This window comes from Carettochelys insculpta, chromosome 18, assembly GCF_033958435.1.
Source record: "Carettochelys insculpta isolate YL-2023 chromosome 18, ASM3395843v1, whole genome shotgun sequence".
NCBI lineage: Eukaryota > Metazoa > Chordata > Testudines > Carettochelyidae > Carettochelys > Carettochelys insculpta.
Window position 1 is genome coordinate 1582478 of NC_134154.1, and position 16891 is coordinate 1599368.

The 16891-nt window shown below is 55.3% G+C and overlaps 2 protein-coding genes and 1 non-coding gene across 6 annotated transcripts in view; all 3 read left to right on the forward strand.

Moving 5' to 3' along the window:
• Positions 1-9791, forward strand: part of AP1B1 (adaptor related protein complex 1 subunit beta 1) — a 47253-nt gene extending 37462 nt beyond the window's left edge. For all 3 annotated transcript variants that reach the window (XM_075013146.1, XM_075013147.1, XM_075013148.1), the window contains 5 exons: positions 1404-1533; positions 2336-2420; positions 3401-3487; positions 4872-5026; positions 8138-9791. In XM_075013146.1, the coding sequence (XP_074869247.1) occupies positions 1404-1533; positions 2336-2420; positions 3401-3487; positions 4872-5026; positions 8138-8212 (532 nt within the window). In that variant the 3' untranslated portion in view covers positions 8213-9791. The remainder of the gene's footprint in view (positions 1-1403; positions 1534-2335; positions 2421-3400; positions 3488-4871; positions 5027-8137) is intronic.
• On the forward strand, positions 805-902 carry LOC142022912 (small nucleolar RNA SNORD125). The gene has a single exon (XR_012648075.1). It is a non-coding gene; the product is annotated as a small nucleolar RNA SNORD125 (small nucleolar RNA).
• A 121-nt stretch (positions 9792-9912) lies between the features above and the next one.
• On the forward strand, positions 9913-16760 carry LOC142022867 (uncharacterized). 2 transcript variants are annotated; one of them, XM_075013156.1, is made up of 5 exons: positions 9913-11241; positions 12036-12123; positions 12543-12669; positions 13244-13357; positions 13702-16760. In XM_075013156.1, exons 2-5 carry the CDS (start codon positions 12100-12102, stop codon positions 15771-15773), a joined length of 2337 nt encoding a protein of 778 aa, XP_074869257.1. In that variant the 5' UTR covers positions 9913-11241; positions 12036-12099; the 3' UTR covers positions 15774-16760. The 2 variants fall into 2 exon arrangements, with proteins under 2 accessions (XP_074869257.1, XP_074869258.1); XM_075013157.1 differs by having other exon boundaries at positions 13705-16760.
• The last annotated feature ends 131 nt before the right edge of the window (positions 16761-16891 follow it).

The window sequence follows — 16891 nt, forward strand, 5'->3', positions numbered from 1 at the left end:
TCCTGTTGCACCCTGGATTTGAGTGCAGAGCTGATTGACCTTGGCAGTGACAAAGCCTGGCCTGGCAGGTGGGTGTCACCAGTTCTGGAAGATGGGTGTTGCTGCACCAACCATGTGCTTACAAGAGATGTTCTCAGCCCTAGGTCTTGAGCCTACAACTCTGGCAAGAAGCATGCTGGTGTGTTGCCTGGGCACTGTCAGGGTGGAAGGGGCTGTGTGATTCACACCCTCTCGTCTTGGTCAGAGGCATGGTGTGTCCAGGGCACAGGGCAGTGTGTGGTGAATGCCCCAGGGCCTGTCTGTGCAAACGCGTAGTTTGCAGTGAGCAGGAGACATAAGGGTAGCCTGCTGCACAGCAAGTGTCCTGCCCCCATGCACAAAAAGCTCCCTTGTTCACTGCAGAGAGCTCTTGGAAGTGGGCGCAGAGCCCAGTGAGCAGTGGAACCTTGTGTGCTGCAGCGGGTCCCTGTGGATGCGGAGTGCGGTAGGCTAGTGCAGGGCAGATCTCTGCCCCAGCTTGTTGTAAGCAGAGGGCCTTAAAGGAAAAGCAGTGACCGTGTATTCACCAACACCTGGGAAGCAGATCCTGTGTTTTTTCCTTTGAGTCATGCTAGGGCCCTCACTGCTCCTCTTGCGTTACAGCCTGGGAGAGTCCAACCACCTGGGGAAGGTAAACCTCCGAGCTGTCTTGGTGCTCTGCAGAGGTTCAGGCTGGCCAAGCGCTAGAAGGAAATGGCTGGGGAGCCAGAGGGCAGGGCTGACTTCATAAAGGCTGCATAGATAGCACCTCTTGTAGCCCATAAAGGTAGGAACAGCCTCCCATGATGATCCTTCTCTCTGAGTGCCCATGGTGATGAGTAAACCTGAGCCTCTAAGAAGTTGACTGAAGAGGCTGGTCCTTAGTTAGAAAGAGATCCACGGGGACGCCCTGTCAGTGGTAGCATGTCCTCCTTGTCAGCTGCGTGTCTTCACACTGAGCCGAATCATGCTGTGTCCGAAGGATTGAAAGGCTGCCCAGCCCCAGCTGCCTGTGGCTGCCACTGTGGAGTTGGCCACACTGGTGTCATAAGGGGCCACAGCATAATACTCTGAAGCCATCTGAGCCCCAGCCTGAGGCTAGTTAGAAAGAAACAAAGGGTCCTGAAGCCTGGGTGCTTGCCAGTGCCCATAACCCACCATGGTTGAGATGTGATGGGTCAGAATCAACAACCTGTGATGCTCTGCGCTGATTATGGTTGGGTGGGTGTGTGGCTGGAGGACCTGCTGCTCCCTAGGTTGGGAGGAGGATTTCAGTGGAGCGTGTGTGGCAGTGATGCACGTGGGTGCTCGGCATGGGCAAAGAGAGAAGGAAGGAATTACAGCATGTCCACTAACCCACAGCTCTCTTTGGGGTGTCCCCACAGCTTTGGCCTGGCACCAGCAGCTCCTCTTCAGATCCACGCGCCTCTTACTCCCAACCAGACAGTGGAGATCTCGCTCCCTCTGAACACAGTCGGATCTGTCATGAAGATGGATCCTCTCAGCAACCTCCAGGTGAGGCCCTCTGGGAGAGGAGCTGAGAGCAGCAGGCCCTTTGCTCCCATGTGCACACGAGGCTCGTTAGCGGACCAGTCTAAATGGTGCAGTGGGGATGAGATGACCAAGGAGGGCCACGGGTGGAATCGGAAACTTGCACCAGCAGCCACGCACCCATAGGGACTGGTCAGTCCTGTCTCTTCATCTGCTGAGGGAGCCGCACCCCACAGATGGCGTTCAGCTGGGTGCTGGAAAGGGAGTTGAGAGTATACCAATAGGCCATGGAGAGATTTGGTATCTCCCAGCTGTCTTCTGTGTCCCTGGTGAAAGGGAACCCTTGCTCTGGTCTGTTGTCATGTCCTGGTGCAGCTTGGCTGCTCTGCGCACGCAACAAGTAGATGCTCTCGACCTATGGCTGGCCAAGAGATGCAACTGAGTACGCTGTCCCAGCACCATGGTTGGCTTGTGGTAGGAGGATCTACCTAACCAGTCTTCTCCAGCTGCTGAGTGGGAATGGAGTCAGAGGAGGACACTTGGGTGTAAGATTGAACGTTTGGGATGGGCAGCTGCTGTCCAGCTTTGTTAGAGTTCTGCCCTTCAGGTACAGGATTCTGGCAGAGCTCAGCCACATCAGCATCATGTGACCAGTTTAACTCTTTGCATAGGAGATGAAAGGCCCTGGTTAGAACTCTTGGGTCCCAGTTCTGGGCTGATTCCACTAGATCCTGTGCCTCGCATGAAATACTTCAGTACATGTGAACTGCTGTCTTGGGCTAGATCTGAAGGAAAAGCTAACAGCCCCCTCTCCCTTTGGTACTAGGTTGCAGTGAAGAACAACATTGACGTGTTCTACTTCAGTACCTTGTACCCACTGCACATCCTCTTTGTGGAAGATGGCAAGATGGGTGAGCTGTTGGGATTTCCTGCCGTGGAATTGGGGCAGGTGGTAACGGGAGGGTTTGGGTGAACAGAGGAGATGTCACAGGGAACGCCTGGGTAGGCAGTTCTGAAGGGTTGCCTGCTGGTCCCTTGATGGCGCTGTGCCCTGTTCAGAGTGAGTCCTTACAGTGTGATGGTTCCAGCTTCATAGTGCCCAGCTCTCAGGTTTCCTCATAAGAGAGGTGAGGATAGATCGTGTGAAGTCATATGACAGGGTTGGAGGCATCAAAGCCAGGTTAACCTCTTTCTTGGTAAGGCGAGAGTGGGGGCAGAATCACCCTCTTTGTCGTTGCTGTTTGTCGTTGCTGCTTTCCACAGCAGGGCTTGGGAAAGGATCAGGACAGTTACTGAGCAAAACTAGAGCCATGGCCCTCTCTCACTGATTCTGACCCCATCTAGGAGTCAGCTAGAATGCGGCTTTTGCTAGCCCAGGCATGAAATCTGTACCCCCATGTGCACACTGTACAGCTCTGTGTACAAGACACCACAGCACCATTGTCAAATGAGGCAAGTACAAAATTCAGTCATGTTCCAGCAGAGCTCTGCCCCTGTCGGTCAAAGCTTTGATTTTACTGGTTTTCTTCGTATCCCAAGACGTTACCTGAAGCAGGGCTGGCCTGCACTCTGGCAGTTATTTAAGATGAGATAAATTATGGACACTTTATTCTGAATGAGTGTCCATGCAAGGTTTGAACAGTTCAGCCAATCCACTTTCAGTTCACACCTTTAGTGAATCCAGATCAGTTTCCAAGTGTCCCGTATAGATAAGTGGGAAGGGAATGAAGTCCTGGTGCTGACTTCCTTCTGACCGCGTGCTGGAGGCCTGTGGGAAGGATGGGAGCTTTCCTTTGAGGGGCTTGGGCAGACTTCTTGTTCTGGAGCTGATGAGCAGATGAGGTGGCTCATCCCACAGGTTTCATGCTGTGAACCTACCTCTCTCCTCCAGAGCGGCAGATGTTCCTGGCCACCTGGAAGGACATTCCAAATGAGAACGAAGCCCAGTTCCAGATCAAAGATTGTCCCCTCAATGCAGGTGAGTTCCAGTCATTCTTTGCCTTCAAAACAGGACCCAAACTGAGCCCTTGGTGTCGAGCTGTGGTTCTGAGCTTTACCTAGTGCCTCTGGCTGGAATAATACACCTCCTACAGAATCCAAAGCAGCACTTTGCTATGGCAGCACCTGGAGCTCTCCACCCCATCTGATGTGCTGTGGCAGGACAGTGGGAACTATTGTGCAGAGGGGGCTTGACTTGATTACGAGTTAGCGGAGTAGATCATTGCTGTTTTTGTAACACACCCCCAGACTCCCCTCAAACTGGGGCACTCACTGAATTCTGCCCTTTCCTGCAGAGAGCTTCTGGGCCAGCAAAGTCCCCTCTCCTCTCTGAGGTTCTCTGTTAGTGCCGAAGCAGAGACGGTTAATTGCTCCATCCCACTGTCTGGTCTGATAAATTCCTGCTGTGTCATCAGAGAGAGCAAGTCTGTCTCATTTCCTTCCCCTTGTCCTTGTCCTCCTGTTTCCAGGCAACTGTGGGTACCTTGCTGGGAGGGGGTCATTCGCTTTTGTTTTCTGCCTGGGGGTCAGGTGTCGGTTTTGAGACCTAGTCCAGCGGAAATCAAGAGGGTGAAAAACCAAAGTAGATGTAATCCGTTTGTCCCCACTGGCTGTGGCAGCCATGTCCTGGGCTGGTGGACAAAGGCACGTCTGTGCAGCAGCCCTGAGCAGGGCTTGTTAGGCATCCATGCTACCTGATAGGGATGCACTGGCAAAAACTTGGCTCCTCTGTTGTAAGCCTGCTGTGAATGATGCAGAAGAGAGGCTAGAGTATGTAGCAGTGCTGGGGGTTTGCCGATGCGGGGAGCAGGTTGGCTTACAGGTCGGGGGAGCAGAGCAGCTGTTTTTGCTGCTTTAGGCCCATGTGCCCAAAGAAAAACAGAACCTGAATTTGGGTTTTGGGAGACGAATCAGGGAACTGTTTGTCCCATACTTGGCTTTAAATAGTACCAGAGAGGTTGCTGTGTTGGTCTGTATCTTAACAAAGCAAACAAGCAGTCATGGAGCACTTTAAAGACTAACAAAATAATTTATTAGGTGATGAGCTTTTGTGGGGCAGACCCACTTCTTCAGACCTGGAGATAGTGAAGTGGGTCTGCCCCACAAAAGCTCATCACCTAATAAATTATTTTGTTAGTCTTTAAAGTGCTCCATGACTGCTTGTTTGCTTTGGATTTAAATGTAAAGACTCCCACAGATTCGTACTGAGCTGGGATCTCAACTCTCTTGAACCAGGTATGCGCATTCCAGGCCTTCTGAGCTGAACCAGGGGGTTTCTGTAGCACTGCGTGGTGACAGCCAGCTGAGAGAGTGTTTCCAGGGCTCCTCTGCATAGCAACTCACTGTTCCATCTGTTCACACAGATGCTGTGAGCAGCAAGCTTCAAGGCAGCAACATCTTCACCATAGCCAAGAGGAACGTAGAGGGCCAGGACATGCTCTACCAGTCTCTCAAACTGACCAATGGGATCTGGGTCCTTGCAGAGCTACGAATCCAGCCTGGTAGCCCCAGCTTCACGGTAAGGCCAGCTCCTCCCTCCTGTCCCAAAGGAGGCCAGCACCAAGGGCTGCCAACACTGTTTCAGAATGAAAGGACTGTCATCTTAGTGTTCCCACTGCTTTTCCTCTTGATGATGATGATGATGATAGGAAGCAGGACTCACCTCTGCTGATGGGGGTATTTCATGAGGCTTTTTGCAACACTCAGCAGCTCCTCATCCTGTTGGACCGAAGTGAAGAAATAAGGGGTGTCCTTTGTAATAAGGGATTGTTGGCAGCACAAGACACCAGGCCAGTCCCTGGGCTCCTCTTCTTGGAAATCTGAATCATGGCAAACTTTCTCCTCTGTGCTGATGGTGGCCCCTAGCCCAGCAGCCCCGTGTTAGTGTGTGAGAATGGGTGGTGGTGTTTCCTGGTGGGGGTGGTTGTACTTCCTGACTAGCACCTGAGCTGAGCTTCCCCAGCCCTTGCCCAGCTGCTGATCAGAAAGGGCTGTGATTTTTGGTGGCAGGAGACTGTCTGAGGAAGTACCAGGGCTGCAGGCCTGAAAGGCTTCTGTTCCCTTTAAGAGCGTCTTACTCTTTGCTCTCAGACCTGACCTAACCCTGAAGATCAACCCTGACTGGTTTGATCGGCCCCATAGTGTTCCCTTAAACCCCAACTAAATTCCTTTGAACGACTCCCTTGAGCCTGTGTTCTGGGCCCTCCTGAGAGGCAGCAGCAGCAGCAAAGAAGAAGCCTGAATGTGGAGGATGGTAGCTAGACCTGCGCTGCGCTGGTCTATCTGAGATGAGAGAGCTCTGTCGCCAGAGGGGGGATTCCTGAGCTGCATTACCCTGCCCCACCTCCAGCTAGTTGCAGAGGTTCCCCTGTAGATTTGTTCTGTTGCACCTGGTGAGCTCTCCCTCTTGTGCCTGGACTCACCTCTGTGTTTTGCTGCATGCCCTTGTGCCCGCGGCTGGCCTCCCCCTGTGTTGTAGGATCTGAAGGTTAGCAGATTTGATTTATTTCCTCTCTTTGGCTGTAATCAGCTGCCCTCATCCCTTCACCCCTGAGCTCACCTCCACTCATCCAGCTCGTTTCATTGCTTCCCCTCCGCTGCTGCTGCCTGCAGCACACTGGGAGAAGCCTGGGATGTCATGGAGCTCCTGAGGCACAGGAGAGCCACCCAGAGAAGGAGAGAGTGGGCAGGGGGAGGCGAGACCCACTGTTTGGAGAACGCCCCCACGCCTCTCCAAGAAGGCTAGCACAGCACAGCATGGCTTGGCCCAGGCTTCCAAAAGCAACCAGCTCTTTTGGGTGCTGAACTTAAGTTGCCCTAATGGGGCCTGTGTGTTTAATGCCGAGCTTCCAACCTCTGAACTACAGGCCAGTCTTACAGGGTCTCCAGACACACGCTTCCCAGCAGATGTACCGGAATCAGTGTCCCTGGGCCCTGTGTCCAGCCTCCCTTGACTCCTGTGGTCTGGATTTCTTCTCCTGGTCACTGCTAGGGTTAGGAAGTGATAGAGCTCAAAACCCAGGCTTGCGTAAACGCCAGTCTTGTCTGATAAGTAACTTCAAGGCACTAGTTTCAGTTCAAGATGTGATATTAACCCTTCAGGGTCCTGCCTAGGGGAATAAGGTGTTAATAGCCAATGGGTCAGAACCCCGAACAGGCAGACGAAGGGCTGTGGATGCACGTGCGAGTGACTGTCTGGCTCATCTGCTCCCTGCCCTTTTTGTGCATGTAGATCACATGCATACGGCCTGCCAGGAACTTTGCCCCTCTGCCCTCCCTGGGGAGCGGTGCTGGGGCCGGGGTGGCTAGACAGGACCCATCTCAGGGAGGGAAGCAACTGGGTGACTTTACAAAACGCTGGGGTTCCTTTTCATTTCCCACGTATGTGTGGTTCCAGCTGCAGTCTTGTGACTTGGCATCCCTTGAAGTCAGCGTTTCAGTGGCCAGGGCAGGCGTGGGATGGGTGGCCCTGGGAACCCCACCCGCGCTGAGCGGCAGGGCAGTGGAGTGGCACTGAGAGCTTTCAAGGCTGTCTTCAGCAGCTTTAGATGTGGCTCTCCTGGGTTGGGAGGTGCCGTGTGACAGACGGGTGGGGGTGTGACACATCACCTTCCTATAGGTGCACATAACCCAATTCCTGTGGTAGGGGCGGGGCTAAGGGGTTCGGAGTGGGAGGGGCTTGGACCTGAAGCAGGGGGTGAGCAGGGCTGTGAGGGTGCTGAGGTGGGGCTGGGGATCGAGAGTTTGGGGTGCTGGAGGATGTGGCCAAAGCACTGAGTGCAGGAGGGGGCTGTGAGTTGGGGCAGGGGTCTGAGGTGCAAGAGGGGGCTCTAGGTTTGGGGGAGAGGCAGGCTCAGGCCTGCAGGCTGGGGTGCAGGAAGGGATACAGGCTCTGGACATGGGGTTTGGTTGCAGAGGGGAGCTCTGGGTTGGGGGATCAGGCTGCCTGTGTGCCATGGGGCTCCGTGCTGTGCCCTGGCAGCAGCCAGCAGGTCCATCGTGCTGTGGGCAGGGAGCAGGGATGAGGCTGGAGGGTGTGCAGAGGACCCTGCCTAGGAACCACACCTGTTACTTGCTGTTTCCCTGCTGGCCCTGGCACAGACTCGCCCACCTGCAGCAGCTCAGGGAGGGGCACTTCCCGCCAGCTGTGGCAGCTTGGGGAGATGCATCTCTCTCTCCTGCAGCCCTGAGTCCCTGCCCAGGGCTTAAAGGGAAGCTGTACAACCACACAGTTTTAGTGGGAACTTACTCCTGAGCTCCCACCAGGGAAGGCTAGTCCCCTCCCTTAGCACCTGGGCAGCCTGCTCTCTGCACCACCACGCTCGCCACTCTGGGCAGCGTGGTCAGGGGATGGGGGCAGGCGAGTGGGTGGGAAAGCCGGGGGGAGGAGGGTTGGTTGGTTTGGGATGGGAATGGGGCTGTGCCTGGCTGTTTTGGGGAGGCACAGCCTTCCATACCTGGCCCTCCCTGGTGTGCTCTGGGGCCGAGAAGCGTGGCCAGCCTCCCACTAGGCCTGCAGCCACTTGTCTTCCCCACCCCAGAGCCTTTTGCCAGAGGTGAGTGGCAGGCAAGTGCCTCTGGCCCAGCGCTCAGGGAGGTACCGCCAGGTTGTTGCTCCCTCTCTCTGCAGCTCTCTCTCAAGTGCCGAGCGCCTGAGGTGTCCCAGTGTGTCTACCAAGCATATGAAACCATTCTGAAGAACTGAGGCGCAGCCCTCCTCTCTCCCCTGCGGCCCAGAGGAGGAAGTGGGCCCAGAACCCCTGTCCATGTTTCCTCTGGTGGCAGACCCAAGCGCAAAATCAAGATGGAGACTTCTCACTGGCTGCTGCAAATGGTGTGAGCAGCTGTCGCCAGCTCTCGGGGAAGGGAGGGGAGGACTGGGTGGGGTGGGGGTCCGTGTATCAGTATAGTGTGTGTTCATGTCAAGTAATGCAGTGTCCTTAAGAATCCTGCAGGAGCGCACGGGGAGGGCAGTACCCATTCTCATTACTGTCTTCAGATCCAGCCCCTTCGGCCCTCCCAGCCCAACAAAGGAATCACACATTGGTGCTTCAGTTCGGCTTGTGCTATGAGACCCAGTCCAGCCTGGGAAGGCAGCGGCAGTGGCGGGTCTCTCGCATTCAGATGTGTGTGTTGTCTGCTGAAGAGTTCATCCCTAATAACCCTCTTCTGCTGGGCCAGCTGTGCTGAAGCACTGCCCTCTTCTCCTCCTCCTTTCATGGTGTTACTGCAGTGGGTTTGTTTCCAGTCCTGCTTGGAAGACTCCAGCAGCTCCATTTGTGCTGATCTGTGTTTGCTGTGCCTCTGACTCCATTATTCTAGGAGTGGACAATAAAGAGGGGCTCTTTGCTGAAGCTTGGCACAAGGTCTCTGCCTAGGTGGCTTGGGAGAATTTTGGGGGTGGGGGAGGTGTAACAGGAGTGGGAATTGATTGGTTGATCTGCTGCTAGGGCCTGATTTTTTAATTTCTGTACCTTGTTGAAAGCTTTTAAGGCTGCTTGCCAATGCTGAGCTGCTGCCTTGAGTACTGTCTTCAAGGCAGCAAGTCTCCAGTTCCCCTGCCCTTAAAGTTAACTGCTCAAGGCCTCAGAGTCCCTCTTCTGTCCATTACTGTTCTACAAGGCCGAGTGCAGTTTCAGACCTGTGCTCAGCCCCCTGAAACAGATCACATGGGCTCCTTTAACAGGCTAGTTTTGAGCTTGTCCCCTAACCCTGAGGGGCCATTAGAGAGGACTTGATCACTTTTTAGGCTGTCAAAACAGAAGAGCCCCGTGGTGGGGCTGGAACCCCTCTCCCCACCACCTGCTCTGTACAGCATTAATGCAAGGAAGGACGTCTACTCATTGTTAGTGTTAGGGCCATGGAAGCTCCACAGGGGCTGGCCTGAAGCCTACTAAGATGTACTATGTCCGCTGCTAATACTTCTCCCCATGGGTTGCTGAGCTGTGGAGGGGCGTTGCCTCATGTGTCTGACTAGTTCAGGGCACAGCAAGCTCTTGCTGCCATCTGAGGCTTTGTGCAGTTCCCTGATTCCTTAATCACACCAGCAGCTGTGATCAGACAGCCCTCAGCACCCTCTTATCAGCCTAGGGATGGTAGGTCAGGGCCCTCTGGAGCCCTCATTTAGTCCAGCAATCCTAGCAGAAGGGGGCTGGGGCTATTTCTCTGCTGAGCATTAAGGGTTTTCCTGAGTGGTGCTGCTGGCTGGAGAAAAACAGGATGCAGCCTTTGGAAAGCAGGGCTACCACTGTTCTTTCCTTCCAGAAATAAAACAATTGGCCATCCTCAAGTGTGTTGGTGTGAGTTTTCAGATTCCCAGTAAATATATTAAATACAGACAAGTATTGTATGTTTATTTTAAAAGTAACATTGAATAAAGGTGATATCTTCCCCTCAGTCTGCTCAGTGTGGGAGATAGCTGTGCCTTCTGTGCTGGTCTCTGCTGCCTCTCAGTGCTTGGATGCACAATTGTTTTGCTACTTTGCCAATTTCTTCCTCCGGGGTGTCCGTTCAGCCCTTTACCCGAGTGTATTGCTGATGTTCAGTCCGGGGGCCTGCAGGGGTCAAACTGCTCTATCTCTATTGAGAAACCAGAGTTTGTTACTTCCTCTGCCAGCAGCAGTTTACCCACGTGCATTTCCCTGCTGTAGGCCCTGTCCCCCATTTGTTGTCTTGAGCAGGAAGCGAGGCCCCTGGCCCTTTGGAAGAGAAGGGAACAGAGCAGTGGGGGCAGAGTAAGCCAGGAAGGCTCTTCCTGGTCTACAGTGCAAGGGGGGTAGGGCGCAGGGGAGTGGTGGCTGGTGGGTAGGAAGCCTCGGGTGAGAATTCTCTTTCAGCTGGGGGCTGCGGACATTCTCCAGGATCAGCAACAGCTGGGAGGGCCAAATCAGGGCCAATTGCTTCTACGCAGGGTGCTGCAGCCAGGCGGGGGCGGGGAGCAGTGGGGGCGGTTCTCCCCCATAAGGCACCAAACCAGTCACGCGGGGCCCTGTGTGCCAAGCTAGCCAGCCGGATGCGGTGTGATTCCTGCGCGGCCCTGGTCTCTGCTGAATCCGTATCCCCCCGTGGGGGTGCAGCAGGGACACAGGCCACCCCCCGCCTCCGCCAGCCTTCAGCCGCTGCTGTGCTGCATCTTTGCCGAGGAGCAGAGGGGGAAGGAGCCACTGCAGACCCCGAAGGAAACGCTGCGACGCTCGTTTATTGCCTAACAGCCCGAGGGAGACCCCCCCCACTGACGTCACGCGCCATCGCCTGGGTCCCCGCAATGGTTTCCTTGCAGAGCCCGGTGGGGCGCGACGCCGCCTGCTGTGTCCGCCCCCTTCGCAACGACGCAGCCGCTGACGCGCGCTGGGCCGGGCTCAGCCCCGCCCGTCGCCCCGGAGCAGGGGGGGCGCGCTCCTGGCTGTGCACCCGCGACGCGCGCACACGCCGCCGGCTGGGGCGCAGCAGGGCGGGGCGGCCGCCCGAGCGCTCAGCGGGCAGAGCCAACCCCGCCCCCGGCCGGTGCCACCTGCGGGGGACGGGGGGGTGCGGGCCGAGTTCTGTACTGAGCATGCGCCGCGCTGTGCGCACGCGCAGTGTGCCCGGCCGAGGGGGCGCCGCTGAGGCCGCTTTCGTCTGAGGCGAGGGGGGAGGGGCCGCTCCCGGGGCCGGGCGCCCGACGAGCGGGGGAGAGACAGAGTCCGTCCCCCTCCCCTCCGCGCCTCGCCGGGCTCGAGCCGCCATCGCCTCCAGGTGAGGGCACAGCCCCCCCCTTGCCGCGCCCCCGGGGACAGCCCCGCCCCCAACTGCTCCCCACGCGCTGCGCCCCCTGAGCCCCCCCGGGACAGCCCTGTCCTCGTCTGTTCCCCCCCCATCTCCCTCACCCCCCCCCCCGGTTACAGCCCCGCCCTTGTCTGCTGCCGCCCCCCCCAACGTGTGCTGCGCCCCCGGGACAGCCCTCCCCCGACTGCTCCTCCATGCTGCCCCCCACGCGCTGTGCCCCCTGAGTTCCCTGGGACAGCCCCGCCCCGGCTCCCCCGCACCCTCGTCTGCTGCCCCCCCACACGCTGCCCCCCCGGGAGAGCCCTGTCCCGACTGCCCCTCCGTGCTGCGCCCCCTGAGCCCCCTGCTGGTGACAGCCCCGTCCCTGGCTTCTCCCCCGCATCCCCCTCCAGTGAGATCTGCGCCCCAGCTCCCCCCCACGTGCTGCCCCCCCGGCCCCCGGTGAGATCTGCGCCCCAGCTCTGCCCCTGACTCCCCCCCACCCCCGCACTCCCCGGTGAGATCCCCGCCCTGTCTCCCCCCTCCCCCCCACAAGCTGTGTTCCCTGCACTCCCCGGTGACAACACCAGGAGGGTTTAGACGTGTGTTGTGGGTTAGGTCCCAGCGGTGTGGGTGGGTCTGTTGTAATAATGCCACTGAGGGTTTTCCCAGCATGGGAGAGTCCAGTGCCTCTGTCTGCGGGGAAAGAGCCTGGGGGGAATCGGGTGTGCGATGGACTATGGCTAATCCAGAAACATCCCCACTTGCCCTTCTCACCCTGACAGGCTGCAGAGCAGTGACTCCAGTTTGCTCCAGATCATCGCATCTCCCTGGGGGCCAGGCAGGGAAATGACCCTGGTGAAGCCAGCTCAGGTACGGAGGTTGTGGGGGCAGGCGGGAAATACTCAGCGTGAGGCTGGGAGGGAACAGGGTGGGATAACTGCTGGGACATGCTCAGTTGATGGCCTGGTTTATAAAGAGAGTCTTTGGGTTGGGGGTTGGAGATGCCCCTATTTATGAAGGAGGAAACCATCTCCTCGGACAGGCAGGAACACAGAGCAGCACGCTGGAGCCTGAAGCTGACAGTGTCCCTGTTCCTAGCTGGGGCTCTGCTTCTCATACCAGTCTGTGTCCATGAGCATGGGCTACATGGCAAGACCCCGCCCTGCTTGGTCTGTTGGAGGGACAAGGAGCAGGGTGGGGTGGGATTCTGCCGCTCTGCCCCTCCATTGTGACTAGCAGGGTTGTAGCTGGGACAACCGGTGCTGAGCAGCAGAATCTTGTTGTTTCAGGTGCCGGTGACCTTTGAGGAGGTGGCCGTGTATTTCACCCCAGGGCAGGGGGCGCTGCTGGGCCCCACTCAGAGAGCCCTTTACAGGGATGTCATGCAGGAGAACTACGAGATGGTGGCCTCACTGGGTAAGGATTCCTGTCTCCTTAGCCGTTGCAGCCAGGCGGTTGGCATTTCTGCATATGGGCAGGTTCTTCCCTGGCCACAGAGATTAGATGGGAATAGGTCACATAGTGCTCAGCCCCCGTGTGAGAGCCATTCACCTCTGTGTCTCCTTCCACAGACTAGATGAGTCATGAACCTAACAGATGTGTTAATTCATCCCCCACCCTCCAGCTGTCATGGGGACTGGAGCGGTGTATTACCCTGTCTGTTTATTCTCACTCTCGCACATGGCGTTTGTCCATCTCCCTCCCTGGGACTCGCTCTGTGTGTGGAGAGGGCTCTGGGCATAGGGTTTAACCCAGAGCTCTGTGCCCCTCAGCATGTTCCCTAGAGCCCTCAGAGCCTGAACACTCCTAGTGAGAGTGGGAAACTTCTGCCCCCTGACATCAGCCTCTCCCAAGGGGCTCAGTGACCATGTTCCTGTTTGTCAGATCCCACAAACTCCAGCTCAGGATAAGCTCAAGCTGTGCCCTTTGTGAGCCATAGAGCCCCAGTCCTCAGTGCTCTCTGCTCATGCCTGACTTCACCCCCGAGCAGGACTCCCCATTCCCAGACCTGCCCTGATCGCCCAGCTGGATGCAGGGGAAGAGCCGTGGGTCCTGGATCTCCAGGCCTCCGAGGAACGGAAGAGCCCAAGAGGCAGCGGTACAGGTGAGGAGTCAGTGACCCTGACACAGAAAGTTTCTGGCAAACGGAAGGAAAAGGTTAAAATCCCCAGTGTAGTGTGAGTTCCCTCAGTTGTGCCTCATCTTCCCCACTGAGGCTGTGCCCAGCAGGTGTCATGGCAGATATCGCTCGTAGCTGCCCCTCACTCTGTCAGATCTCAAGAGTTTTCTCCTCGTCTTGATGTCCAGTGTTTAGATGGGATGTGGAGGCAGAATCCAAATTCTCAGACTCCTCCTCCGTGACTCTATTTTCCCTCTTTGCTGTTCCCCTTTTGGTCCTGTCTGCCAGCCCAGACAATGACTCCTGCCTGCATTCTCTCTGTCCCCCAGCAGGTGATCAGCTGATGAGTGGGGATGGGAATCCACAGCAGAAAGGTCCTGAGGAACTGGTCCTGCAGGGACGCCTCTTGAGAAGAGCTGAAAGGAATTTTTCCCAGTGTTTGGAACAGAGAAAACCCTGGACAAATCCTCACAGCTCTGAAAGGAACCTGGGAAAAAGTCCAAGGAAGAAAGCAGATGAAGCCACTGAATGTGGGGGAGGAGGCAAGGATCCCGAGGAAACCATAGCCCAGCACAGAAATCCCAAGAAAAAGAGCACGTATAAATGCTTGGAATGTGGGAAGAACTTCAGCAAATGCTCAGGCCTTGTTATCCACAGGAGAATCCACACAGGAGAGCGACCCTATAAATGCCTTCAGTGTGGGAAAAACTTCAGTCAGCTCTCGGGCCTTCTTTGTCATAGAAGAATCCACACGGGGGAGAGGCCATACGCATGCTGTCACTGTGGGAAACGCTTCAGAACAAAGCCAGCCCTTATTGAACATCAGAGGCTCCACACTGGGGAGAAGCCTTACAAATGTTTGGAGTGTGGCAAAAGTTTCAGTCAGAGTTCTGGCCTTATTAACCATGAAAAAATCCACACAGGAGAGCAACCATGTAAATGCCTGGAGTGCGGGAAAAGTTTCAGAACCCCATCAGCCCTTATTGTCCATCAGAGAATCCACACGGGCGAGAAGCCATATAAATGCTTGGACTGTGGGAAAAGCTTCAGTCAGCTTTCGGGCCTTATTTGCCACAGGAGAATCCACACTGGCGAAAGGCCATATACGTGCTTTTATTGTGGGAAAGGGTTCAGTGCGCCGTCAGCCCTTACTGTCCATCAGAGAACCCACACTGGGGAGAAACCTTATCAATGCTTGGACTGTGGGAAAAGCTTCATTCAGAAGTCTTGCCTTATTAGCCATGGGAGGATCCACACAGGAGAGCCGCCGTGCCTTGAGTATGGGCAAAGTTTCAGTACGCCATCAGTCCTGACAGTCCATCAGCGAATCAACACGGGAGAGAAACCTTATCAATGCTTGGAGTGCGGGAAAAGTTTCAGGCAGCACTCTGGCCTTCTTAGACATGGGAAAATCCATGAAGGAGAGCCACCGTGTAAATGTCTGGAGTGTGGGAAAAGTTTCAGAACTCCATCAGCCCTTATTGGACATAAGAAAACTCACTCAGGAGAGAAACCATTTCAGTGTTTGGAGTGTGGGAAAGGTTTCAGAGGGAGCTCAAGTCTTGTTCGGCATTGGAGAATCCACACGGGAGAGAGACCCTTCCAGTGTTTGGAGTGCGGGAAAAGTTTCAGTCAGCGCTCTGGCCTTCTTAGCCATGGGCAAATCCACACAGGAGAGGGCCCTTATAAATGCCTGGAGTGTGGGAAGAATTTCTGTGCCCCATCAACCCTCCTTATACATCAGAGGAGCCACACGGGGGAGAAACCATATAAATGTTTGGAGTGTGGGAAAAGTTTTGGCCGGTCCTCAGGCCTTAATAGTCATGTGAGAACCCATACAGGAGAGAAACCCTTTAAGTGCTTGGAGTGCGGGAAAAGTTTCAGTCAGCATTCACATCTTCTTAGGCACAGGAGAATTCATACAGGAGAGAAACCCTTTAAGTGCTTGGAATGTGGGAAAAGTTTCAGTCAACAATCAACCCTTATTAGCCATGGGCGAATCCACACAGGAGAGAAACCCTTTAAATGCTTGGACTGTGGGAAAAGTTTCATTCAGCGTGCAAACCTTATTAGCCATGGGCGAACCCACACGGGAGAGGAGCCCTTTCGATGCTTGCAATGTGGGAAAAGTTTCAGTGCATCATCAGCCCTTACCGTCCACCGGAGAATCCATACAGGAGAGAAACCTTTTAAATGCTCGGACTGTGGGAAGAGTTTCTGTCAGCGTGCAAACCTTATTAAGCACAGGAGAATCCATACAGGAGAGAGACCCTTTCAGTGCCTGGAGTGTGAGAAAAGTTTCAATCAGCGCTCAAGCCTTATTAAGCATGAGAGAATCCACACAAGAGGGAAACCCCAGAAACGCTTGCGGGGAAAGAAGAGTTTCAGTCCCAGCTCATAACTGGGTAACCTGTTGAGAATCCACATGGGATAGAATCTGTCAATGCTTTGAGAGTAGAACAGGTTTCATTTGAAGACCAGATATCAGACAGTCCATATAAGAGAGAACCCATAAATGCCTGGATTGTGGAAAAAGGTTCAATAATTGCAGAATTAGCTTCAGTTCAGGCTCACACGTTATTTCCCAGTGGATAATTCACAGAAGAAAGAGCTTGCATGTGGGGTACTTTCCTTTGGTGCTCCCAGGGCATCAAGCATCAGCAAATTAACACAGGGAAAGTACTTTTGGATGTCCCTTAGCATAGAAAATGCTCCATTTGGTGCTAACACCACATAAGACATCAGAGACTCCTCCACAAGAGAGCCAGTTTCCTTGCCCAGGGTGTCTGGGCTGCCATGCGGGGAGCTGTCTGGCTGGGGGAAGGGTACTGGGTAGGAAAGGCATAGGAGGAGGAGGAAAGGAGTGGCTGGGGTGAGGGGGGTTGGTGGTGGGTGAGGGCAGTTGGTAAGACAATAGGCCTGAGGGGAATCTTCTCCCCCACCTTTTGAGCCTTCCTGGGAAGGCCCCAGACCGCCTCTGAGCAACGGGGGTAGTGATTCAAGAAGCTGTGCCAGGGCAGGTGACCAGAGCACACAGCACTGGCCTCCATTTTGGCTCCCTGGGCTTTTCCGCAAGCTGGTCTGGAGCCAAGCTGAAGAGAGGCTGCCTGCCCTGTGGAGCAGGTCTCTACAGCTGGAAGTGAGAGCACTGGTTGTCCCCTACCCGCCCCACCACTGAGGGCATGGACGACCACTTGGAATGGGATGGGGCCCAGGCTGCAGAGCAAGTGCAACTTGTGCCTTGCATGTTGGTGATCTGGCTTATGTCACCGGCTGGGGTAGAAATCGCTGGCTCAGACCCAGGTTTCCTTGTCTTGCGGAGTCACTCTGGGGTTTTGTTGCTGTACCCTGTAATCAGCGGGGATGAGTTTGATATCATTGTTGGTCACTTGATGTCTGTTTTTTCTGTAGTTCGTACTCTTGTGTTCTGTGTGACTCTGACCCTGTGATGCGCTTTGGAGCGATGTGCCTGGGGTAACTCTGCCACCAGGACCTGGGAGAGGAGGAGAAAGAGACAGA

Bases quoted from the DNA above. Each gene is read 5' to 3' on its own strand.
- LOC142022867 (XM_075013156.1), top strand. From the start codon at position 12,100: ATGACCCTGGTGAAGCCAGCTCAG. The intron at 12,124-12,542 runs GTACGGAGGTTG...TTGTTGTTTCAG, and splicing joins CCCTGGTGAAGCCAGCTCAG to GTGCCGGTGACCTTTGAGGA. The intron at 13,358-13,701 runs GTGAGGAGTCAG...TCTGTCCCCCAG, and splicing joins CCCAAGAGGCAGCGGTACAG to CAGGTGATCAGCTGATGAGT.